This window comes from Nelumbo lutea, chromosome 1 (assembly GCF_056320005.1).
Source record: "Nelumbo lutea isolate HS-2025 chromosome 1, American lotus-T2T, whole genome shotgun sequence".
NCBI classification, from domain to species: Eukaryota; Viridiplantae; Streptophyta; class Magnoliopsida; order Proteales; family Nelumbonaceae; genus Nelumbo; species Nelumbo lutea.
Window position 1 is genome coordinate 95,206,656 of NC_142684.1, and position 27,754 is coordinate 95,234,409.

Sequence of the window (27,754 nt, forward strand, 5' to 3'; positions counted from 1 at the left end):
ACATCTCCCAAGAGATACCCTACTTTGCCCCTTCCCCCAATAGCCATCATGGCTGATTGGGCCCATTCCAAATAGTTTGATCCATCAAACTTTACGGTTGTAATCTGAAAACCTGTCTCAGAACTACCACCATAACTGCTGTTCCCAAAACTGCCTTCTGCCTGATTCTTAAACTCCATTACGGTCAAGTACCAGAAGTCTCAAAATTATGGTTACTACAGTCAAAACCAGTACTAGGACTCCCAACCACAGTCACAAAATCAGTATAGAACCAATCTGTACTCATGGTAGATGTGCATGAAACATGTATAAGACTGATCTGAAATAAATAACCACACACAACAGCAACAGTCCAAACTGTTTTCTCACCTTTAGAAGTGTTCGAAACCCCAAAAGAAAAACTGAAAAACAGTTTGAAGAGCAATCTGATATGCTGAAGCTAATTTGAGGTTTTAATCAGTCCTAAGAGCCGTACACTCCAGACAGTACCGTACGGATAAGGTTTGTATTAGGGTTAATATGGAACCCTAAAATTGATCAATGTTGAGGAGAACTATTAGGGTTTTCCACAGGGATAAGATCACAAGGTTTGGCCTAATACTAGGGTTTGCCGCAGGGATAAGACAAAACCCTAGAGAATAGAGAGATAAAACTCTAGAGTGGTTCAGTCACCCTTGCTGGATAGGTCCAACCTATCTTCTCTGATGTTACTTCTCTTAGAAAATAAAAGACTTACAATAGGATGCAGTTCGCTGCCTACCAAGGTTACCTGAACCCTAGCCTTCTCTGATTCTTCCTGATCACCAACTTGCTGCAACTGTGGCACTTCTTCAAACAGCTGCTAATCCTCTGGAGATCTCCAAGAACCAGTCAACGAACTCTGCTTTCTCAGCTTCCAGCCTTAGATGGTTGTCATGTGGTCGGCTGGACTAGACTCACATGAGAAGCCCTAGCTCTGATACCAAGTAGAAGTTCAGGACTGTTATCAGTCTTGAACCCTAATGGATTTCAGGATTGAAGATAAGAAGGAAGGTAAGAGGGAAGAAGAGGAAGAGGGAGGAGAAGCAGTAGAACACAAGGGTTGAAAGGAGGAGCAGAAGCTTAATGTTTTGCCGCCGCCACTTTAATTAATATTTATAGGTTATGCTCATTACATGGAAAGGACAGATCTGCCCTTAGTCTTTGCATAACAAATAGAGCAAAAAATAAGACTGAAATAAATAACAACTGAAACAGCTAAATGACCAATAGCTAACCCTAGGCAGACTAGAACATCTTCTACCCTACGAACACAGTGGGACCGTAGCTGTGGGGCCCACATCAGTGTTCTCTACACTTGTTTTTGGTCCTTATGCCATTAGTTCTGGATCCATGTTGATCATTTCCAACAAAGAACTGGATTTGTTATTTATTTATATACTTGAAAGTGCAATAAATCTGATCTGACTTGGAATCTATGATAAAAGAAAGAAAAGGAGAAGTTTGTTCAGAGAAGAGAAGAAGAGAAAGGTTGAAGAGAATGGAGAGAAGCCAAAAATCTTATCTGGCCACCCCTTTCACTATCTTATATACTCATAATTAAAAAAGGATACAATTACAAGTATACCCTCAGTAAGTCAGCTATTACTAAAACAGAAGTAAACACTCTTAAACAAAACATAAACTAATGGGTCTTGGGTCCAATTACTGTCTAGCTAAACTTTAAAAATAAAAACAAGTGTTATCAGCCCAATCGCAACATATATTAATAAGAACTTATACCTTTGCAATTTGGATTTTTAAATTCTTTGATTTTCTTAGTTTGGACCTGATCCAGTCTGACTTGGTTCTCATTGTGTTTGATATCTGCTGTTCTTATAGGTTTTCTCATTTGTGTTGGATATTGGTCCATATGCTTTCAATTGGATTGTACCTGGGCTAGCCATATTCCTTATTGTATGCAATGTATATTTTCTAGTTTTAGCATTATGTCTGCCACCAACAGTTCTGATCTGTTAAACATGTAATGTAGCAGCTTTGGGGAATTTGAACACTAGAAAATAAGGGCATACGTATTGTAATACCAAGCATCAGTTAGTATTTATGCTAAATACATGCTATATATGCTAAATCTTGGAATTTGTAAATAATATAAAATAGGTATTGGACGAACTAGCAAAAGTTCATTCTTCTCTGTTGCACTTGCAACCTTTTGTCTGATACAGAACCTTGATGGAAAATTTACGAGCTGTGTATGTATACTTGTCTGCATCATTTGTTTCCATATGATCACTAGTGTATTGCTTGACGTTTAGCAATTACCATGAAGATCTTATGCTTTTAGTGAGCGCTATCTATCCTTCTTTATCCGCTACTTATTATCAATTCTTCTAATAGCTTGAAAACACTGTGAGACTATTGTTGGAGTTGGAACCTGAGTCAGATCCTGTGTGGCACTATCTAAATATTCAGGTTAGCAGAATTTTTATGTGCTGGTTAGACTAATATCTAGGTCATACTATTCAAGTATTCTTTGAAGATATTTTACAATTTATTTGCTGCATAGGCTTTAGATTCCTTAATTTTATTTACCATTTGACCAAATTCTAGTTGTATTGGTCTTCTATTTGTGCAGAATAACAGAATTCGGGGTTTGTTTGAGCAATGCACCTTAGATCATGAAGCAAGAATTGAAGCTTTGCATAATCAGATCCGTGAGAGGGCACTTTCTGATGCAAAGTGGAGGCAAATCCAACAAGATACAAACAAATCTGTAAGTGAATAGCACACACACACAAAGGATAATCAAGGGATCACTTAATCTAAACACATTTAATGCTTAAAGCATTTGATACTTGTTCTTTTCAATTGTTACCAGTCAGATGCCAACTCTTCCGATATTCTTGGGGATGGTCATTTGTCTGTAGATTTGGTTGGTGAACAAATGGATGCACTGAGGGGAAGGTATATTCGCAAGTTATCTGCTGTGCTTATCCATCACATACCTGCCTTCTGGAAAGTAGCACTCTCTGTATTTAGTGGGAAGTTTGCAAAGGTATTTCTAATCTTTCTTCCCATACAAATCCACTCTTGTACTAAACATGGATATAACATTCAGCTGTTTCTGGTCATCCTTTGAAAAGATCTTGGAACTGTACATCAGGATGCATTCATTAAAGCTTGTCCATAGTTTTTAGAAAAGCTTTATGGCTTATTATTTTTTCTTTCAAGCTTATGGTTGTATCTGTTTGCTCCAAAACATGATAAATGACTAGGACCGTATCCAGTCTACCCCTCCCAAGACCTGAGATTTCTGGGACTGACATTGGTAATATGGCCTCTATGCCATGTAGTGTTTTCTGTCATTACAAGGACATGGCGGTACTTCTCTGTGCTGGAGGGAAATTGGGCATTACCAGACCCGATTAAACCCAGGGCAGCCTTAAGTTTCATTTTGTCAGGACAAGAAGCTATCTTTGGAAACAGAACTGCTGACTTTATCAACAAGTGAGAGAATCTCACTTTTATTACTGCTACCACCATGTCCTACTATTTGTATTGTGGAATGTGGGTTAGTGATGAAATTCATGGCTTTTGTTCTTGACACAAGTCCACAACTACTATCACCTTCTTAACACCTTTTGGTTTTACAAACTGTATCTGGATTGGAAGTGTGAGCAGAGTGTTGGGCAGCTAAGAAACAACATGTCCAAAAAAGAAATGTGGCAGAAATCTGAATGGTTAGATGGGTGAGTGGTAAAACTAGAAAGAACAGGGTTAGAAATGAAGTCATAACCTAGGGGTAGCTCCAGTAGGTCATAAAATGAGAGTAAGTAGTTGGGTTGAGATGGTTTGGTCATGTGCATAGAAGTCTATCTATAGCACCTGCCAGAAAAAGTATTCTGTACAAGTTGAAGGGGCTTAAAGAGCTTGGGGCAGACCAAAAAGAACTTGGGATGGAAGTAATAAGACAAGATTAAAGCACTCACAAAGTTACAATTTAACAATGGATATGACACTGAGCAGAACAGAATGGCAAAACAGGATCATGTAGCAGATCCCATATGATGATGATCTGATTTGAAAGTGTCAAGTTCATAATATTTAGTCAAAAACCACTAATAGAAATTATTTCCACCTTCCATCAAGTTTGCAAGTTGTTTATATCATCATGGAGATTGTTGACACTGGCAGTTGCAGCGATGATGGTTTTAAAACACCAATGTTGAGTGGATAGAATTTGAACAGGGGTGGTTTAGTGACTTTCTTTGAAAAAGGTAAAGTGTACTTTTATTAATGGATATTTAAAGGATACAGAGGATACACCCATGTGGACAAGTTTTTTTTTTTTATCTTTTTTTTTTGAGAGAGAAGGTAACTTTCATTAAAAAACAAAAGGGAGAATGTACAACTGTGTGGTATCAGCTTATAAACAGATTGTCATGATAAAAATAAGTATTGAAAGGTATTTCTTAAAGAGCTATGTGTATTGAAAACCATGAGAACAGAGAATAACTGCTCCATTCACAAGCACCTTCACTGTGTTGAAGGCATTTTCAAAGATATTCCTTTCCCTCCAGAATTTCCAAACAATAACTGAAGGTATAGCTTGCCATATATCCTTCCCTTTCCTGCTCACATCTTTTAGAACCAGTTAAGGATAAGAGCTTCCATTGTTGGAAAGCAGCCCTTTTATTTGAAACTTTTGAGTAATTTAATCTTCAAAATATATGCCATTTTGCAATGGATAAAATAAATGATAAGCAGTTTCAATTGCTGCAGATCACATGACATACTGCATTGAATCCACGATAATCCCTCTCTTGTTAAGGTTGTCTTTTGTCAAACACTTACCTAAAATTTCTGTCCCTGCAAGATCCATATTTTGGAGCTTTGAAAACAGAAAGGGGGATCTTGATTTAGAGATTTTTTCTAAGGAAAAAATCTTTGAATGAAAATTCCCCTTTTATGATTTGAATAGGGATTTTACTATAATGACCTCAGATTCTTCTAATTTCCATATTCTCCTCTCAGCTTGATTAAGGGATGGTTTAGTGACTTTGAATCGTTATAAATTTATAATGATATCTCTGATCATCACACTGAGCTAGAAATGTATTGGAACGAATAGAGAGGACATTCAGTCTATTAAGAGCATGCATAAGGAAGGAAGAAAAAAATTAATAAAGCTTGCATTTCTTGTTGCTTGAGTAAGGGTCATGCTCTATTTTTTCCTGCTTTTATTGAACATGAATTTATTCCCTTTAAATTGCTACATAGTGATGTTTGGTCATTTGCTCTAATTCATGGTTGGGATATAAGTATTTGTTACATTTATTGATGATTGCACTCACTTTACGTGGATTTACATTTTGAGAAATAATTTCTCACCTTGAAATCCTTCTTGGCTAAGATCATAAATCGGTTTGATACTAGTATTGGAGTTCTCCGTTTAGACTTGGGGGGGGGTGAGTACTTTAATGGAGACTTTCAAACCTTGTCGAGAGACAATGAAATTCAATCATAGAGATCTTGTAATGGCACATCACAACAGAACGGAGTGGCATAGCACGAGAAGAGACACATTGTGAGTAATTTTTGGACCTGCTCCATGGCCCACATGCTCCTACTTCCTTCTGGGTGGAGGTGGCCAACACTTTTGTGTACCTTATCAACTTTCTTCTGTTTTGCACAATGCTTCTCTCTTCTAGAGCTTATTCCATTGTTCACCTAATTTCTTTGTAGTTCATATTTTTGGTTGTGTGCTTTGTTCTTCTTCCACTTGATGAGTGAACAAAACTCACTCCCCAGTTAACAATTTGTGCATTTATGGTCTTGTCTTGGTGCAAAAAAGTAAAAGGGAAGAAGAAGAAAGAAGTGGAAGAGAACCAAAAAGAATAGGTTGGTGGCGTTAGCTATATGGTTATATGTAGGGTGACCATTATATAAAGGTAAAAAGATAGATGTACCCTTGAGGCACATAAACCGAAGATTACATTGCTCCCCTCAAGTTGGAACATATATATCAATCATTCCCAACTTGTCACACAGTTCATTGTGTCATAAATGATGAAGACCCTTTATAAGAACATCTGCAAGTTGGTCTTTGGAATTAACATTGGGTGGCATACCTCCCCTTTCTCTAACATTTCCCTAATGAAGTGTTTGTCCACTTCAATGTGCTTTTGTTTTGTCATGGAGGATAGGATTGGCAGCAATATTGATGGAGGATTTATTACGCAATAGTATGACATAAGACTATCAACTATGAAACCCAGTTCCCCCAATAAGTTCTTAATCCATAGAACTTTAGGCTTTGGCAACACCATGGGACATAGATTTATATTCTACCTTTGCATTAGCCTTGGCCAAGTAACAAGATTTCCTCTCATAAAGGTACAATAAGCACTAGTAGGTTTCTTGTCATCTACTGGGCTAGCCCAACGTGCATCAGTATAAACTTCAACTTTCATATGTCTTTGCTTCTTAAAAAGCAGCCTTGTTCTAGGGAACTGCTTTAAATATCTGAGCACTCTATTGCCTCCTGTTGAGCGGCCTAAGGGGCATGCATAAACTGACTGGGAACACTCCTGGCATAAGCTATGTCAGGCTGAATCATAGACAAGTATAAGAGCTTCCCCACAAGCCTTTGTTAATGCTTGTCATCTTCTGTAGATTCCCCTTGACAGTCACCTAGCTTGTGATTCACATCCATAGCGGTGTCGGCTGGTTTTTCCCCTAATTTGCCTATATCCTTCAACAGATCTTAGATGTTATTCCTTTGGGAAATGAAGATCCCTTGTTATGAGGGGGCAACTTCAATTCCAAGAACAAAACATAGTGGACCCAGATCCTTCACCTCAAAATGTGTGGCCAAGAACCTTTTAGTTTTCGTATCTTTGATCTCCAATCACGAGTAACAACTATATCATCTACATAGATTTTTTAGGGCATCGGTTTTCCCTTGCGCCTTCACAAAGAGTATGGTCAGCTTGGCATTGTTTGAATCTCATTTGCTGAACAACTTGATAAAATCTGTTGAAGTAGGCCCTTGGAGACTGTTTCAGGCCATACAAAGACTTCTTCAGTCCGCACACCTTCTATTCACTACCTCTAGCACAAAAACTAGGTGGTTGGACCATGTATACCTCTTCCTCCAAATCCCCATTCAAAAATGCATTCTTGATATCTAATTGATGAAGTTTCCAATCTAGATTTCAGCCGAAGAAAGAACCCTGATAAAATTCATCTTTGAAATTGGAGCAAAGGTCTCTGTATAGTTTACTCCATACATTTGTGTAAAACCCTTTGCCACCAATTAGGCTTTGTACCTCTCTATCGTATCATTTGCCTTATTTTTTATAGAGAACACTCATTTACATCCAACTAGTTCATTTCCTTCAGGAAGATCCACCAAGTCTCGTGTACCTCCTTTATGTAAGGCATTTATCTCTTCATTCATTGCATTTGTCCTTTCAAGAACCGATAAAGCCTTTATAACATTCTTGGGAAGGGAGACACTGTTAATGGTTGAAAGGAAAGCACGAAATGAGGGTGAGATGTTCTCATAGGACAAGAAATTGACCATGGGATGGTGAGTAGTACATGTGACTTGACACCTTTCCTTTTTGCAATGGGGAGGCACAAATCACAGGTAGAGGTCTCAATGTCAATTGGTTCATGAATATCAATGGGAGGGATTTGTCTCCTAAGAGTCTGATGGCATTGGTTACACAACTTTAGGGTGTTCCACGACCTTTGAACTACATTGGCTTTGGCCTTTTTGACGTAAAAAAACTACACAGAATGAAGGAGGGTCAGGAAGAGGAGGTAAGAGAACTTGTTTCTCCTCAACCTTACTCTCTAGTCTCCCCTTGAGGAGAAACTTGAAAGAAAGGTTCATTCTCAAAGAAGGATACATCCATAGAAGTGAAATATTTCCAGGACACTAGGTCAAAACATCAATATCTCTTTTAAAATGGGGGATAACCAAGAACACACAAGTAATAGCTTTGTGGTCGAGTTTACCATGAGTAGGATACAAGTTATGGACAAAACAACGACAACCAAAGACACACATGGGTATGGGAAACAATGGAGCTTTAGGGAAGAGAAGTTGATGTGGAGCCTTATATTCCAAACTTGAGAAGGCATACAATTTATAATGTAGGGAGCAACCATAACAACATTCATCCAAAACCTTTTTGGTACATGCATATGTAAAAGAATCCCCCTTTCAACTTCAAGGAGATGTCGATTCTTCCTCTTTGCAACCCCATTTTGTTGAGGGGTTTTGAAAAACGAACTTCGGTGGAGAGAACCACAAGAAGTAAAAAATCAGTAAGATCACCTTGGAAATACTCCTTCACATTATCGGACTAGAAAATTTGGATCTTAGTTTGAAACTGCATAAAAACCATGTGCTAAAATCACAAACAAGTTAAGGAACTTCTTCCTTGGAGTGCATAGAGTTGTAGATCCCACCTACAATAAATGGAGGAAGAAGAAAGAGGAAAAGGGAAGAAGGAAGAGTGTAGTTTGATCCTCTCTCTAGCCCCTTCAGATGTTTCTATTATTGGGATTAAATAGGTTTACTCTATCAAGTTCAAGTTTGATGGCTCACTAGATCAATATAAAGCTTGTTTTGTGGCTCAGGATTATACATAGGAGTATGGTATTGATTTTTTTTTGATAATTGAGGAGTATGGTATTTTTCTCTAGTGGTGAAAATCACTATAGTTCGTGCTCTTTTAGCCCTCTTTATAGTCCACTCCTGGTTTATCTTTCAGTTGAATGTGAAAAATGCATTTCTACATGGACATCTTAAGGAAGCAATATATGTGAAACCCCTTTCGAGGTACTGTAGTGATCCTTTTCTTGTCTGCTGGTTGAAGAAATCATTAGATGGGCTAGAACAGGCTCCTCGAGCATGGTTTGAAAAATTCCAAGATATCATTGTTGATGTTTGGTACAATCAGAGTGCTTTTGATCATTCTCTCTTTGTTGACATAAGGCCTCGGGGTATCACGATTCTCCTCTTGTATGTGGATTATATGTTGTTGATTGGAGATGATGTAGAAGGAATTCAAGACCTGAAGTCTGAAAGAATGGTAGGATCCATCTAATGGATGCCAAAAAGATTGCGGAATGGGTGGGCGAATTTCAAAAATTTTCCTACCTTTTTCCAACTGGGAATCGTATTCCCTAAATTAGAATACAATATTCAAGGATCCTACTTGAACCATAATCGAACCATATCTGAACCAAAAGGAAAGGGAGGAATTATACCTGATCCAGAGAAGCAGTATCTCCCAAAGTTGGTGTTCACGCCCAAAGAGGACACCAAGATCCGCTCCTACTGAAGATGACACAACTGTATGTGGAACGAAACCAACAGAGTGTGTCCTACACATTGGATCCTTCGCAAGAATCCTCTAGAAACTCTGAGCACCAAATCCTTTTCAGTCTTTCTGCAAAACTAATGTCAAGAATTGATTTCTTGATTTCTTTCTTCTTCAAAGACCAAATCTTGTTAGAATGGCGGCGACTGGAGGAGATCTCCTAAGACGAAGATGGCTGAATTGCTTCTCTTCTCTCTGGAGTGTGTATGAGATCCAATCTCAATTCGCAGGATGTTTTCTTGCCAAAAACCCTAGGTTCGAAATCTGATTATGTTCACTTAGGGTTTCTCCTCTTTTCTTCTTGATTAAGAAACCTCCTAATTAGGAGTTATCCCAATCCAAATCAGTATTTGGATAGGGGATGATCTTAATCCTATCTGCAGATTAAGTTAGCTTACTCTTGATCTTAACAGGAGGTTACCAGATTCAAATCTGATTTGAATTTGGTCTCCTAGAGTGGATAAGGTTAAAGGCCCAATCCTTTTGCTAACTTTAATCCCAGATTCGCCCCATAGATGGGTGATCATATCAGACTAGCTCGAAATGGGCTTTTGGCCCATTAAGTATTCAATGCTTAACTAGTCTCCAATCTGCTACCCAGTTGGGCTTCTTTGTATGGCGTGGGACCCAAGCATTGATCCACACACCAGCCACATGGGTTCGGCCCAGCCTTTATCACAAGGCCCAGCCGAATTCACTGAAAGAGCTCAGTGAACCCCTGAGCCCATCACATGGACCCTATGGGCCCAATACTTACATTAAGTGGTCCCTGGGCCAAGCCATCTTATAAAAACCCAGGGACTGTGGGCAGGTGCAAGATTAGCCCATCAGGTACTATCCTAAATGGTTTTACACTTGACCTCTCAGCCCTTAATGATCAAGCACTGCCCGACAAGAGAGGACCTCTTCCTCGGCCTCTGCTCACATGGATCCCGGGAATTAAAACCATTTGCAAACACTTTGAAACCTTACATATATATATATATATCATATATAAATTTTGCAAAACAAAATATATATATATATATATATATATATATATATATATATATATATATATCATATATAAATTTTGCAAAACAAAATTCCAACGGTTGAAATCAACTGCCGGCAGTTTGGTTTCCATAAGAGAGAGTGCATTCCCGATCATTACCTTTGTCCGACAAAGGGGCTGATCCTGTCACTATGATCACCCACTCAGATGAATTCTCAGACTGCCCCAACATGCCCAGGTTTTGACCCCCTCTAAGGATCTCACTGATTGGCATATCAAAGACAGCCGGATCCGACACCTAGTGAAGTATCATAATCTAGTCTAGGGGTTAGGTGTAACTTTCCAGTTTTGCCCATCTGTCTCCAAGTTCTAGGGCAATATTGGAAATCTGGTCTAGTTCAAGGATTCGAGTAATCCCATACTGCATGTGCCTTGGGTCTTACCCTGGTGGCCGAGACAGGCCATCCCAACACTTGGTGGCATACTAGTATCAGCCTTGGCAGGATAAATCTCCCCAGACTTATCCAATGGCTATGAACATTTAAAACTAACACGTGTCTCATCAAGTGTCCAGTTTTAGGGTCTTACACAGAATTATACCAAACAACATGAATCAAACATGCACTTTATTTATTTACACTAAATATCAAAAGTACATCAAATCGGATTGAAGCTAAGGGCATACAAAACTGTCTAACAAAGTCTCTTCTTCACAACTCCTTTCACATGAAGGATTTTAGTCCTCTTACCTATTTATTAGGACTTGAAGTCCAAAGGAGTAATTGGGGATATTTTATTTGCCAACACAACTATGCATCTGATCTTATCAAGTTGGCCGACCATACTGATGATATGCAAGTTGAAATTCCCTTGGAGCTGAATGTTAAATTGTCCAAGTTAGAAGGTTCCTTACTGATGCTTCTCTCTATCGACAACTTGTGGGGTCTCTTATCTATCTCACCATTGCTCATCTTGACATATCTTATGCAGTTCAGGTCCAATCAGTTTGTTCTTGTCCATCGGATTTTTTGCTATGTTTGTGGCACTTTATCACAAGGACTATTCTTTTCTTCGTGCTCTCCTATCCAATTAAGGGCCTATGCTGATGCAAATTGGGCAGGGTGGTGTGTCTTTTTGGGTGATTCCCTCATCTCATGGGAACACAAGAAACAACAAACTGTTTCTAAGTCATCTATAGAAGCAGAGTATAGGGGAATGTCATCTCTATGCAGTGAGGTTGTTTGGCTTAAATCACTATTTGAGGATCTTGGTCTTCCTCTCTCTACACCTATCCCTTTCTATGCAGACAACACTAGTGCTAATAAAGATTGCTTCCAACCTCGTCTTTCATGAGAGGATGAAGCATATTGAGGTGGATTGCCATTTTATTAGACTTGTTTCTTGTTGGTTTTATTTCTCTCCCTCTTGACGTCTCAGATATGTAGATTGCAGACATTTTTACTAAGGCCATGACGAGATCTAGACATTTTTTTCATGTAAGCGAACTAATGCTAATGAATTCACATCAGTTTAAGGGGGAGTGTGAAGAGTCTTGATATTGTGTTGTATTACTATATTCCTCGTTGTTTACTATTCTTTATTTCTTTCTTTGTTTTCTTCTTCTTTGGCCCTATAAGGGCTTTTCTATAATTGTACATACATATACACACACACACAATAGTAATATATATGGTACATATAGTCTCTTTGGGGTGGGGTCGATTCATTTAGTGAAAGTCTGAAACACCCTTGATTTCTGGTGTATTCTCTTGTAGAGAACACTGATGTGAACCCCATTGATGTGGTCCCCACTATGTTTGTATGATAGTAGTAGATTGTTAGTTATGTTAGTTATTTCAGTTTGTTAACTGGTAGTTTATTTCAGCCTTATGTTATTAGTTTTTTCTTTTATTTTTTTGCCATGTAAGCAATAAGGGTAATTCAGCCCTTTTATAGTTATTCGAATATGAATATAATTTAGAAGAGTGGGGTGGCTATTGCAAGTCACTCTCTCTTTTCTGAATTCTCTCTTCGAGTTCTTCTTTTCTTCAATCTTTATTTGTTTTTCTCATTAAAACCTAGGACAGATTGTAGTCTTGTTCAACTACTTGGTATCAGAGCCAACCTAGGAGTTCTTATGCTAGTCTAATCCGGCCGATTACATGAGAACTTCCTAGGTTTGGAAGTTTTCAGCAGAAAAAGTGAATCAGCTGATTCTTGGAGGTTACTGGCAGTGTGCGGCTGCTACTAAGGAGATTGTAGAGCCTTGGAGTGTTTCAGTGATTAGGAAGAATCAATAGAAGGTTCGAATCATCAAGATTAGGGTTTTGCATCAGTTAGAAGGTGGCGGCTAGAATTTTTTCATGAAGTAAGTTATTTTCTTTGAGATTGATATTAAAAACGTTGCAGAAACTAGGGTTTCAAGAGAGAGGAAGAAGAGAAGAGAAGAAGAAGAAGAGGAAGAAGAGAGCAAGTGTCGAGAGGTGTGTGTTATTCACTGTTCACACTCTTAAAAGATTACTTTATAATTTGAGAAAATAATAATTACAAGAAGGCCCCTATATGGGTGCCCAAATACTGAGAGAGTATAAGAAAGGAGAATAAAACCCAAAAACACCCCTTTTTAGCCATTCTCAACACTCCCCCTTAAGCTGAGCATATATGTCAATCATGCCCAACTTGGCAAGGTTCTTAGCAAACTTTGGATGGTGAACACCTTTAGTGAGGCAATCAACTAGTTGGTCTTCTAACCTTACAAAAGGAAGGCAAATCTCTCCTCTATCAATTCTTTCTCTAATAAAGTGTCTATTCACCTCAATATGCTTTGTATGATCATGTTGGACAGGATTGTGAGCAATATTTATGACTGCTTGATTGTTACAATATATTCTCATTGGAACATCTGCTTGGATGTCCATCTCAGTCAATAAGGTCTTCAACTAGAGTAGTTCAGACACTTCATGAGCCATTACCCTGTACTCTGCCTCAACACAAGAACGAGCAACCACAGATTGTTTTTTACCTCTCCAAGAAACCACATTGCCTCCAACTATGGCAAAATAAGTAGATGTAGATCTTCTATCATGGATGGACCTTGTCCAATCAACATCTATGTAAGCCTTAATATTTAGATGGTCATGGTTGGAACTTGGAATACAACATCCCTTTGCCAGGGCATCCTTTCAGGTAGGCTAAAATTCTGTTAATTGGTTGCATCTGAGATGTCCTAGGTTCATGCATATATTGGCTAACCACTTGAACAACATAGTAGATGTCAGGTCTAGTCAAACAAAGATACAGAAGCGTCCCATCAATCTCTGATATACCCCCCTGTCTAGAAGAACTTCTCCTTCAGTAGAGTTCAACTTGTGGTTGGGATCAATTGGAGTTTCTACAGGCTTACACCTTAATTTCCCAACCTCATGAAGCAAATCAAGTACATATTTCCTTTATGACAGAAAAATCCCCTTATTGGATCTTGCAACTTCAATACCAAGAAAGTATCGGGGATCACCAAGGTCCTTAATCTCAAATTCAGAAGCAAGGAATGACTTTAACTGAGAGATACCTATGATATCATCACCTATCATAACAATGTCATCAACATATACTATCAACATTATTACTCTATCATCAACTCTTCTAATAAATAAGGTGTGGTCAGCCTGAGATTGAGAAAAAGCAATCTTTGAGATGGCATTCTTGAACCTATCAAACCATGCTCTTGGAGATTGTTTTAGCCCATACAAAGACTTCTTCAAGTAGCACACTTTTCCATCACTATTAGAAAAACTTACCCCAGGTGGTAAGTCCATACACACTTTCTCTTGTAAGTCCCCATTAAGGAAGGCATTCTTTACATCCATTTGATATAAAGGCCACGAGTAATGGGTGGCAAGAGGCATGATCACACGAATAGAGTTCCTTTTAGCAAGTGGAGCAAAGGTTTCCAGGTAATCAATTTCATAAGTTTGAGTGTATCCTTTGGCTACAAGCCGAGCTTTGTATCTTTCAATTGAGCCATCTGCCTTGTGCTTAACAGTATAAACCCACTTACACCCAACAGGAATCTTATGTTTGGGGTAAGGAACAACCTCCTAAGTCTGGTTCTTTATTAGGGCCTCCAATTCTTGGTTCATAGCTTCCTTCCAGTGGGGGCACTGCATTGCCTCTATAACACTGTGAGGGATGGAAAGAAAAGAGATAGCAGAAATATAGGCATATTAGGAAGGTGAAAGAGCATCATAAGACGCATAGTTAGTGATAGGATACTTGTTACATGTCCTCTTCCCTTTTCGAATGGCAATAGGAAGATCAAGGTCAGAAATAATAATAAGATTGTCAGGAGGTTCAAGATTACCTGAGTTTGGGGAGTCAGATTGTGATGGCATTCTGCTTCTGGAGCCATCCTCTTACTATGCCTGATAGAAAACTGCTGCCAGGACCGAGGTTGATACACAGGAGGAGGAGGAGAAGGAATAGAGGTAGGAACAGGAAGGTAGAAGGGAGTACGATCTTCACTTGCATTCTCCCCCAGAAGAGAAGGATGGGGTGACTAGAAAAAGGAAGAGGATTCGAAAAAGGTAACATCCTTAGAGACGTATCTCTTGCCAGAGAGAGCATCAAAGCATTTATAGCCTTTTTGGATTGAAGAGTAACCAAGGAATACACACTTAACTGATTTAGGATCAAAATTGTGTCGGGAGGGACTCATATCATGAACAAAACAAACACAACCAAAGGCCTTAAGGGGTAGATTAAAAGGAGGTTCATCAGGGAAGTGTAGTTAATGAGGCATAGTTGTCAAGGCGTCACCCAGGCTCCCTTGGCTGGGCACCTCGCCAAAATGCCTTGACTTTTAGCAACTAGGCGCCCGCCTAGGCGACTAATCGCCTACCTAGGCAACAAAAATGACAAGGCGGGTGCCTTTTATAATGTCATTTATATTGATGTATCTTATTAATGTATGTATTTATACATTTTATTATATGCTATATATATCAATTATACTTTGTTTTAATGTTTTACCATTGAAATTTAAAAGATCAAAGGGTTTTGAGGAGAGAAAAAGAAAAAAGAAAGAAAGAAAGAAAGAAAGAGGAAAGAAATAATGGAATAATAAAGTTCTTTTTTACTATTCTCTCTCTCTAATTAAATAAAACAGAAACTCCATCCTTGTTTTTTTTTTTCTCTTTTACTTTTTATCTTGAATATTTATCATATAAAGTTAATAACCTTCTTTAGCTGCTAGTTAATATGAATTTGCTCTATTAAATACTTATTATAGTAGTATTATTTTTGAAAATAATGAAATTAATACATGTAAAAGATTTTTATTTTTTAGATGTGATGATTTGCCACATTTTTAGAGGAAATTTAATGTTCTTAATAAAGAGAATTGCTATTTTTTCAATTAACATACATGCTGAATGGTATATAAAACTAGGAAACTAGCCAAAAGTCAGTTTTCTTATATTATAAAACTTTTATCGCCTAGGTAACTAGGCGCCCCAATGTCGCCCAAAATCGCCTAGATGCCTTGAAAACTATGTGATGAGGAGAATGAAGGTTAAGGACCCTTGATGGGAGTCTATTAATGAGATATACAATTGTCTCAACAACATCACCCCAGAAACGAGTTGGAACATGAGTTTGGAACAATAAGCCTCGAGCAACTTCAACCACATGCCTATTTTTTCTTTCAGCCACTCCATTTTGTTGCAGAGTATGACTACATGAACTTTGGTGAATAGTGCCCCTGTCTTCAAGAAATCTATGCAAGTGATGTTCAAAATATTCCTTGGCATTGTCAGATCTTATTATCTTAACTCTTTTCTCAAATTGTCTCGATCATATTCATGAAGTTTTGAACAGTCATAGGAACTTCATTTCTACTTTTCATCAATTAAAGCCGTGTATACCAATTATAGTCATCAATGAAGAGAATGAAATATCTGTACCCCCTATACAGGGGACAACATATGGGCCCCAAACATCAATATGGATCAAGTGGGAAGCAATATTACTTCTTTTACTACTTGCAAAATATGTGTTTCTACATTGTTTGGATAAATGACAAACTTCACATTCAAAATTCAATTTGGACACAGAATCAAACAAGTTCTGAAACAAAAACTTGGCAGAATTGATAGACATATGACCAAGGCGACAATGCCATAATTTCAAAAGACTCATTTTCTCATTGGAACAAGACTTAGTCTGGCTTGACAATCCATGCTTTGAAGGTCCATCTAGGAGGTAGACTCCATCCACTTTATGCCCACTTCCAATCGTCTTCCTCGTGTTCAGGTCTTGAAAAACACATTGGTTAGAAAAAAAGATCACTTAGCAATTGTGGGATTTTGTTAGAGATCTAACAAACAATAAATTTTTTTGTAGCTGGGGCACATGTAGAACAGAGTCAAGAGAAAGGTTATTAGTGATTCTGACTTCACCTTGACCCAAGATTGGGGTCTGAGATCCATCAGCAATTGTAATCTTGCCCTTCCCCGGGGTTAACTTTTATGAGGTAAAATGTGAAGGCATACCAATCATATGGGCACTGGCACCAGAGTCTACAATCCATGGGCTAAAGGAGGTGGGACAAGCAAGTGAAATAACTGTCTTGGCATATAAACTAGATAGATTACTAATTCCAGAACCAGATGAGGAGGATGTACTGCCCTTCTCTAGCTGCAACAATATATTCATGAGTTTGTCCATTACACCAGAGGAGTCAAGTACATCCGAGGGCTGAGCTTCATTACCAATTGTAGCCAAGTGAGCATTGCCCTTCTTCTCGGTTTTGTTCTTCTCTGGCTTTAGATGAGGATTGAGCTTCCAGCACATTTCTTTAGTGTGTCTTGGCTTCTTGTAGTACTCACAAATAACATTCTTGACTTTTTTTGCAATGGGATGTTTGCTAGTATTTTGCTTGGGTTGTGATGACATAAAGGCAGAATGATCACTCACAAAGGATTGCATCATGGCGGTTCTTTGGCTTTCTTCCCCTTGTACAAGAGAGTAAGCAATAGCAAGATAGACAACGCCTGCACTAAGAATGTGTTGTTTGGTGAAATCAAAAAGCTTGCCAAAAAATCAAATACTCTATTCTCCTCTATGTACTTCTGATATTGCTCACCATCTTCAGGGTCCTTCCAAACCAGAGCTTTCAAGTGATCAATTTCTTCCCAGATAGACTATAGAGAAGAGAAATACATAGCAACAAATCTCTTCCCTTGGTGCATACTGCAAGTTTCCCTCCAAAGCTGATACACTCTAGCAGTATTGTTAACTTAGGAATAAGTAGCAACCACCCTATCCCAGATATCCTTGGCAGCTGGAAGAAACATGTAATTTCGGGCAATATGAGGTTGTATTGAGCAAATCAGCCATGACATAACAAGGGAGTTGTCCTGTTCCCACCTTGCAAATTTTGGGTCTTTAGGACTCGGCTTCACTTCCCTTCTTGTTATGAATCCCAATTTACCCCTCCTAGTAATGGTAAGTTTAACAGATAGAGACCACTCTAGAAAGTATCTGTAGTTCTCGGGAGCACGTCGGGAACCATATGAAAATCCTTATATGATTCCATATTCTAACAAGACACCTTTTCACCAACCAAATAGGACCCCCAACACTTCCACCGAGGTTACAAACCCACAAACCAGGTTACCACATAGTTAAGAACCAAAGGAAGCCCAAAAAAACTAGTTGGCGGCAAAATAGAGGGAGAAAAATCTCCCAAAAATCACATAGTGCTCAGAAAATTACAGGACCACTTCCCGTCAATCGCAAATTGAAGAATGATTTGAATGGTCTAGGTTTTACAGTTGAAAAATATCATTAAACCTTCTATACATGGCTCAACATCCGATCTGGAATTTTTGTGATTTTTTCCTTGAAAAATCCACCAAAAATCATAGAAGCTTCATATGATGACAAGAGTCATACCAAAATTTTTCCAAAATCAGGGCAAGTCAAACTGTTCCAGTTTTATAGACTGCCGCTGGAACTTGTATGGATTACTGATGTCATCCGATGGTGGTCTGACATCAGCAGTTCGCCTCTGTGTAGGAGATCAGTAGGGAACAACTCCCAGATGTTTCTACGCACTTGTTGCAAAAACTAGGGTTTCAGGAGAGAGGAAGAAGAGAAGAGAAGAGAAGAAGAGGAAGAAGAAAGTGTCGAGAGGTGTGTTATTCACTGTTTACACCCTCAAAAGATAATAATTTGAGAAAATAATAATTACAAGAAGACCCCTATATGGGTGCCCAAATACTGAGATAATATAAGAAAGGAGGAAAAAAACCAAAAACACCCCTATCTAGCCATTCTCAACAAATAAGATCAGCTTTGTTTATGCTGAGAGGTGCGACTGGAAAATCTCCTCTTTTCACCTGTTTTTTAGGGTTTTAAGAGAAAACCCTAAAGCCCATGTCTGTTATTGATTCCAGGGAAGTAGTTGGACTTGTTTCATTCAATTTGAGTTTGTTCATTGTTTCTGGTAGCTGCCGTAGCTAAATCATCCTCCTAGGTCGGCTGTTATCAGTTCCTGGGTGCAATTTCTCCTATTATAGTGATTAGAAAAGTGTTTTTTAATTAACTCTTAACCAAGAATGGAGTTTAAGAACCAAGGGGAAGGTGTTTTTGGGGCTGGTGGTTCTGGTAACATGCCTGAGAACACCTTGCAGATTACAACTGTTAGGTTTGATGGATCAAACTACTTAGAATGGGCCCAATCAGCCATGATGGCCATTGGGTCTAGAGGAAAACTAAACTATTTGTTGGGGGAAGTGAAGGAACCAACTAAGGAGGACCCGAGTTATGTCAAATGGGTTCAAGAGAACTATTTTGTGATGACATGGCTGTGCAACTCTATGCAGCCACATATTAGTCGAAACTATTTGTGGGCAAAAACAACGAAGGAAATATAGGATGCCATGAAAGAGACCTACTCCTAACCTCTTAATGTTGTAGCATCAGCCCTTCGAATCAGCCTTGGCAGCAGTTAAACCTATTTTTCGAGGTGATAAGGAGAGGGATATGAAGAAGGAAGACAAGAGGGACATAGTATGTAAACATTTCAAGAAATCGAAACATACTAAAGACACCTGTTGGAAGTTGCATCCTCATCTAGTTCCAGTAAAACTCAGGAACAGAAAGGGTAAATGCTAATATGGCTGTTAATACTGATTGTGCAACCTCATCGGGCACAAGAGGCACACCACTAGACACCCTAGTTGCTGTCTTGGCTGCTCTAACTCAATTGGAAAGTGAAGTTGGTAATTTAGCTCCATTACCTCAGTCGCCATCAGCTCCTCCCACCTCAGCTTTTGCTCATTCAGGTACTCGAGTCTCAGCTTATCATGCTTCAGCTCAAGGTAACACCGAACATTGTTGGGTAACAGACTCAGGTGCATATGATCATATGACTGGCTTGCCTTAATTGTTTACTACCTACCAGTTTTCTTCTGGTAGAGACAGTGTCCATTATTGATGGTTCCCTTGTTCCCATTTCTGGCAAGGGAGATATCAAGTTGTCTAATGCCATTTCCTTGTCTTCAATTTTGCATATTCCTAAACTTAGTAATAATTTGCTTTCAGTTAGTAGCATTACTAAAAACCAGAATTGTTCAATGACTTTTTTCCCTATTGATGTGTTCTTTAGGATTTGGAGACAAGGAAGGTGATTGGGATTGGCCGTGAGATGAATGAAATCTATCTGCTTGGAGGGAGCTCTCATTGGGAAGATAGTGAAGCTAGGAGGTCTTTTGTTTCTTAGTCTGTTGGTCAGGTTATGCTTTGGCATAACCAGTTGGGTCATTTATCTTTTTGGTCTTTGAAGAGTTTGTTTGAGTCTATCCAGTTGTCTAGTTTGAGATGTGAAAGTTGTGAGCTTGCAAAGCATTTATAACAACCTATTCATTGAGTAATAAAAGAAGTAATATTCCTTTTGAAGTTGTGCATACCGATGTTTGGGGACCTTATTATCACTGCTATGGGGGGGGTACAGATATTTCTTGCTTTTTGTTGATGATTATACTCATTTTTCTTGGGTTTACCTTATGCGTCCTCGGGATGAGGTTCCTGCATTGGCCCAGATCTTTCTTCAGATGATTTTAACTCAGTTTGGGGTCAAAATCAAAATTTTTAGATCCGATAATGCGAAAGAATACTTTGCAAAACCATTAGCCTCTTATTTGCTTGACCATGGGATTATCCATCAGAGTACTTGTCTTCATACACCACAACAGAATGGGGTTGTTAAGAGAAAGAATAGACACATATTGGAGGTGGCTAGAAGCATTATGTTTAACTCCAATGTGCCTATACGTTTTTGGGGGGATGCTATTTTTATAACAGTATGTCTCATCAATTGAATTCCTTCGCGGGTTCTTAACATGAAACCTTCATTTACCCTTTTATATCCTGATAAAGAGCTTTTATCATTTCTCTTAAAACCTTTGGTTGTACTTGCTTTGTTCAGATTCTTGGCCCTCATCGTTCCAAATTTGATCTAAGGCCTCAAAATGTATTTTCCTTGGTTATGCACGAACTCAAAAGGGATATTCCTGTTATGGACCCACTTTTGGGAGGATATTTGTCTCTATGGATGTCACTTTCTTTGAGGATGTACTCTATTATCCTAAGGTTTCTCCTCAGGGGGAGAGCAGTAAGGTTAGGATTAACTCATCAGAAGTTCCTTTATCTGTCCCATTGAGTAAAGAGGGATGTAATGGGGAAGTTGTTAGAGGTGCCAGGATTTGAGAGTCATCATAGACGATGGAGGCAAGTTGATTTTGACCATCAGCAGTCTAGGCCAGCCCCAATTCCTTCTACGGATCCAGATCCAGATGCCTTCCACTGTTGAGCCCTTGCCTTGATTGGATGACCTCGACCTCCCTATTGCAGTCTGTAAAGGCAAACACCGTTGCACCACATCTGCAGCCCACTGTATTTCCCAGTTCTTGTCCTATGATCATTTGCCCCCCTCTTACAAGTCTTTTTTTGCATCCATTTTTGATATTCCCATTCCCAGAACAGTGCAGGAAGCCTTGTCAGTTCCTGAATGGAAGGATGCAATGAAGGTAGAAATGGATGCCCTTATTAGAAACAATACCTGTGAGATAGTTTATTAGCCCAAATGGAAGAAACCAGTTGGATGTAGATGGGTGTTTACTGCGACACAAATGCTGATGGTTCCATTGAAAGGTATAAGGCTCGATTAGTTGCAAAGGGATTTACTCAGACATATGGTATCGAGTACTTGGAGACTTTTGCACCAATTGCAAAGATGATCACTATTAGAGTTTTGTTATCTCTTGCAGTCAGTTATTCTTGGCCTTTGTTTCAGATGGATGTTAAAAATGCCTCATCAACAGAGATTTGCAAGAAGAGGTTTTCATGCAGGAGCCTCCTTGCTTTTTTGGTGTAGAAAAAGGAAGGAGGGTTTGCTGGCTGAACAAAGCCTTGTATGAAATAAAACAGACCCTTGGAACTTTCTTTGATATATTCAGACAAGCCCTTGAAAAGTTTGGTTATGTGCAGGCCCAGTCAGACCACGCCTTGTTTATTAAGAAAGTGGATTCTTCTTTAACCTTGCTTGCTGTATATGTGGATGATATTGTAGTGATAGGGAGTGATAACAGTGAAATGGAGTCTCTTAAGCAACTCCTTCATCAAGAGTTTGAGGTAAAGGATCTGGGAGAGCTACGATACTTCTTGGGTATTGAAGTAGCTAGGTCCAAGCATGGGATTTTTGTTTCTCAAAGAAAATATGTTCCTTACTTGTTGGAAGAAATTTGAAAGTTGGGTATTACTTATGAGAAGCCCTTTATTAATAGCCGAAAAGAGGAGAAGAGAGGAAGGAGAAGAGAAGAGGAAGAGAGGAGAGAAGAGAGAAGAGAAGAGAGAAGAGAAGAGAGAAGAGAAGAGAGAGATTTGGAGTCAACTACTGATCCTAGCGGCGCCAGTTTATATTAATATATATAGGGCGACCATAATTAGAAGGGAAAGGACCCTTATGCCCCTACTTAAGTTACAACATAAAAAAAAAGAAAAAACTGCTTTAACTAGTCCAAACGGACCCTAACTCAGCAGAATACAAAATAAGAGATAAAACTAACATTCCAACACTCCCCCTCAAGTTGGGACATCGATGTCAATCATGCCCAACTTGTCACACAAATTATTAAGTCGCACATGATGAAGGCCCTTGGTGAAGATGTTTGCAAGTTGTTCCTTTGAACTGACAAGGAGTGCACACTTCTCCGCGCACAAGTTTTTCTCTAATAAAATGCTTGTCCACCTCAATATGTTTTGTTCTATCATGGAGGATTGGGTTAGCAGGAATATTCATAGCAGTTTTGTTGTCACAGTAAAGTGACAGGTTTATTAACTACAAAACCCAATTCTCCTAACAAGTTTTTTATCCACATCATTTCAACAACTCCATGAGACATGGCTTTGTATTCTTCCTCAGCACTGGATCTAGCCACTACACTTTGCTTCTTACTTCTCCAGGTGACTAGGTTTCCTCTCACCAAGATACAATACCCACTGGTAGATTTTCTGTCATCGATTGCCCCTGCCCAATCAGCATTTGTATACACCTCTACTTTCAAATGCCCATGTTTCTGGAAAAGCAAACCAGTTCCTGGGAACTTCTTGAGGTATCTAAGGATTCTTTCTGCAACTTCAAAGTGAGTTGTCTTGGGATTATGCATGAACTGACTTAGAATACCCACTGCATAGGCAATACTAGGTTTGGTCATAGACAAATATAAGAGTCTCCCTACAAGTCTCTAGAACTTCTTTCAAACACTCCCCTTGACTGTCTCCTAGCTGATGGTTGGGTTCAATGAGTGAATCAATTTGTTTCACTCCTAACTTGCCTGTATCCTCTAATAGATGTAGTACATATTTCCTTTGGGAAATAAAGATGCCCTTTTTTGAATGGGCAACTTCAATTCCAAGAAAATACTGTAAGGGGCCTAGATCTTTCACCTCAAATTGAGTGGCTAGGAATTTCTTCAGCTTCTGTACTTCAGTCTTCAGTCTTTGGTGATTATAATGTCATCAACATACACAATTAAAGCTGTAATTTTTCCTTCACCTTTCTTCACAAACAAAGTATGATCTGACTGGCATTGTTTGAATCCCATCTATTGCACTGCTAAATGAAACCTGCTAAACTAGGCCTGAGGTGATTGCTTCAACCCATATAAAGATATTTTAAACTTGCACACCTTCTGCTCACTACCTTTGGCATAAAACCTGGAGGTTGAGTCATGTAAACTCCTCCTCTAGGTCACCATTCAAGAATGCATTCTTGATATCTAACTGATGAAATTCCCAGTCAAGGTTAGCTGCCAGTGAAAGGAGGATTTTGATTGAATTCATCTTGGCTACTGAAGCAAGGGTCTTTGCATAGTCTATTCCATACAAGGGTCTTTGCAAGGGTCTTTGCAAGGGTCTTTGCCCACCAATCTAGCTTTGTATCTTTCTACTGAACCATTAGCTTTATGCTTTACTGTGAAACTTAATTGCAATCCACTAGTTCCTTTCCTTCAGGAAGATCGACCAACTCCCAGGTGCCATTTTTGTGTAAGGCATTGATTTCTTCCTTCATTGCTTCTGTCCATTCAGGTTTGGATAAAGCTTCTGCCATATTCTTAGGAACAAAGACACTATCAATAGAGGAAAGGAACGCATGGTATGAAGGTGAAATATGATCGTAGGAGACACTAGAAGTTCAGCACTGTTATCAGTCTTGAACCCTAATGAATCTCAGGATCGAAGATAAGCAGAAAGAAAGAGGAGAGAAGAGAAAGAGGGAGAAGAAGCAGTAGAACACAAGGGTTGAAAGGAGGAGCAGAAGCTTCATGTTCTGCCGCCGCCATTTTAATTAATATTTATAGGTTATGCTCATTACATGGAAAGGACAGATCTGCCCTTAGTATTTACATAACAAATAGAGTAAAACAAAGACTGAAATAAATAACAACTGAAACAACTAAATGACCAATAGCTAAACCTAGGCAGACTAGAATATCTTCTACCCTACGAACACAGTGGGACCGTAGCTGTGGGGCCCACTTCATTGTTCTCTACAGAGACAAAGTGAGAGATAGGATGATTAGTAGTACAAGATCTAACACCCTTTCTCTTAGCAATAGGAACATCAAGATCATTAACAATAGGAGGGTCAATGTTAAGATGTTCAGGCATATCAATGGGAACAAGTGTACCTGGCTGATGAGGAGGATCTACCTCTGGAGAGTCCGATGATATTGGTTGCATAGTTTCAGGTTCCATGGCTCTTGAACTCTGTTGGCTCTTATGATCGTAGGAGACACTAGAAGTTCAGGACTGTTATCAGTCTTGAACCCTAATGAATCTCAGGATCGAAGATAAGCAGAAAGAAAGAGGAGAGAAGAGAAAGAGGGAGAAGAAGCAGTAGAACACAAGGGTTGAAAGGAGGAGCAGAAGCTTCATGTTCTGCCGCCGCCATTTTAATTAATATTTATAGGTTATGCTCATTACATGGAAAGGACAGATCTGCCCTTAGTCTTTACATAACAAATAGAGTAAAACAAAGACTGAAATAAATAACAACTGAAACAACTAAATGACCAATAGCTAAACCTAGGCAGACTAGAATATCTTCTACCCTACGAACACAGTGGGACCGTAGCTGTGGGGCCCACTTCATTGTTCTCTACAGAGACAAAGTGAGAGATAGGATGATTAGTAGTACAAGATCTAACACCCTTTCTCTTAGCAATAGGAACATCAAGATCATTAACAATAGGAGGGTCAATGTTAAGATGTTCAGGCATATCAATGGGAACAAGTGTACCTGGCTGATGAGGAGGATCTACCTCTGGAGAGTCCGATGATATTGGTTGCATAGTTTCAGGTTCCATGGCTCTTGAACTCTGTTGGCTCTTATGATCGTAGGAGACACTAGAAGTTCAGGACTGTTATCAGTCTTGAACCCTAATGAATCTCAGGATCGAAGATAAGCAGAAAGAAAGAGGAGAGAAGAGAAAGAGGGAGAAGAAGCAGTAGAACACAAGGGTTGAAAGGAGGAGCAGAAGCTTCATGTTCTGCCGCCGCCATTTTAATTAATATTTATAGGTTATGCTCATTACATGGAAAGGACAGATCTGCCCTTAGTCTTTACATAACAAATAGAGTAAAACAAAGACTGAAATAAATAACAACTGAAACAACTAAATGACCAATAGCTAAACCTAGGCAGACTAGAATATCTTCTACCCTACGAACACAGTGGGACCGTAGCTGTGGGGCCCACTTCATTGTTCTCTACAGAGACAAAGTGAGAGATAGGATGATTAGTAGTACAAGATCTAACACCCTTTCTCTTAGCAATAGGAACATCAAGATCATTAACAATAGGAGGGTCAATGTTAAGATGTTCAGGCATATCAATGGGAACAAGTGTACCTGGCTGATGAGGAGGATCTACCTCTGGAGAGTCCGATGATATTGGTTGCATAGTTTCAGGTTCCATGGCTCTTGAACTCTGTTGGCTCTTATGGCGGTGAAGAAAGACACAAAATAGAGAAGGGTCAGGAAGAGGAGGTAGTTGAACTTGAATGTGTTTCTCCTCAACCCTACTCTCCTCCTGAGGAGAAACCGAGAAGAAAGGTTGACTCTCAAAGAATGATACATCCATGGATACATATTACTTGCTTGAAGCAGGATCATAGCAACGGTAACCCTTTTGAGATAACGGATAACCAAGAAAAAACACAAGGAGTGGCATGAGGATCGAGTTTACCGTGAGTAGGAGACAAGTCATGAACAAAGTAACGACACCCAAAGACATGCATTGGAATAGGGGACAATGGAGCTATAGGAAACAAAAGTTTATGTGGGGCCTTATACTCTAGTAACCGAAATGGCATATAGTTGATGATATATGTAGCACACATAACAACATCCATCCAAAAATGTTTCAGAACATTCATGTGACATAATAGACCACGAGCTACTTCAAGTAGATGATGGTTTTTCCTTTAAGCAACACTGTTTTGTTGAGGTGTCCTAGCACAAGAGCTTTGATGAAGGGATCCACTCGAAGCAAAGAACTTCGTGAGATCACTATGGGAGTACTCTTTTGCATTGTCCGACTGGAAAATGTGAATTTCAGTTTGAAATTGAGTGAAAATCATTCGTTAAAAGTCTTTCACAATCTTTGGCACTTCATCTAGAGTAGTTATCGATCAATGTAATGAAATATTTATATCCAGTCTCAGTAGGTAGAGAAATAGGGCCACAAACATCAGAATAGACAATATGAAAAGGAAATTCAGATCTTTTATTTCTTAAAGGAACGGAATTTCTACAATGTTTGCTCAATTGATACGTTTGGCATTGCAATTTACCAACTGACAAAGACTTAAACAACTCAGGAAACATAAGTTTTAAAGACTCAAATGAAAGGTAACCAAGACGATTATGCCACAAGTAGGCATGACTCTTATTAGAATAACTTAAGGACTCTGTAGCCACAAGACCGACTTTACTCTCCAACATGTAGAGGCCATCCACCATGCTTCCTCTACCAATCGTCTCCCCCGAGGTCAAATCCTGAAACACAAACGAAGAAGGAAAGAATGTCACTGAACAATTTAAGGAATGAGTAATACTGCTAATGGAAAGTAAATTGATAGGTAATTTATGAACATGCAACACATTAGAGAGGGTAAGTCCAAGAGGAAGGGAGATGGTTACTTGACCGGCTATGGTGGAAAAAGACCCATCAACCAGTCTCACCTTAACTCTCCTAGAGAGGAGGTTATATGCGTGAAATAAATTTGACTTACCAATCATGTGGTTTGAAGCTCCAAGGTCAATTATCCAAGGGGAATCAAATGTATGAGATGACACATTGAAAGTAGTGGCAGTGTTACCTGATGTAGATGCAAAAGATGTAGTGGCTGGGTGAAATTTGAAAAATTTCTTTTTCTCATTTAGGAATCCTATTCCTTGATTTAGAAAAACTGCACTTTTCAAGGTTCGTTCTTGAAACAAACTGGACCAAATCTGAAACCAAGATTAGGGAGAGGAATACCTGATATGGAATCCATGCAAAAAGCTCCTTCCAACGTAGGTGTTCACGCCTAAAGAGGGTACCAAATCGTTCCTCCACTGAAGATGACACAGCTTAGGGGGAGGTAGGATCAACAAGTGAATTCTTCAGTAAGAACCCCAATTCTTCAACAAGAATTGTGTAGGGATGTGAGCACAGCTTCAAGATTGTTTCTTCCACCAAGAAACAATATCAAGATCCAATCTTGATCTCCAAGAGGTGGAGATCAAATAGGGTAGGGCGGCAAGAACAGAG

At 39.0% G+C, this 27,754-nt stretch overlaps 1 protein-coding gene across 1 annotated transcript in view; it reads left to right on the forward strand.

The window, feature by feature from the left end:
- LOC148876246 (exocyst complex component SEC5A-like) overlaps window positions 1–27,754 on the forward strand; it is a 167,743-nt gene that overhangs the window by 68,951 nt on the left and 71,038 nt on the right. Inside the window, exons 8-10 of the mRNA XM_088966427.1 lie at window positions 2,377–2,451; window positions 2,615–2,752; window positions 2,858–3,034. Coding sequence (XP_088822553.1) covers window positions 2,377–2,451; window positions 2,615–2,752; window positions 2,858–3,034 — 390 coding nt within the window. The remainder of the gene's footprint in view (window positions 1–2,376; window positions 2,452–2,614; window positions 2,753–2,857; window positions 3,035–27,754) is intronic.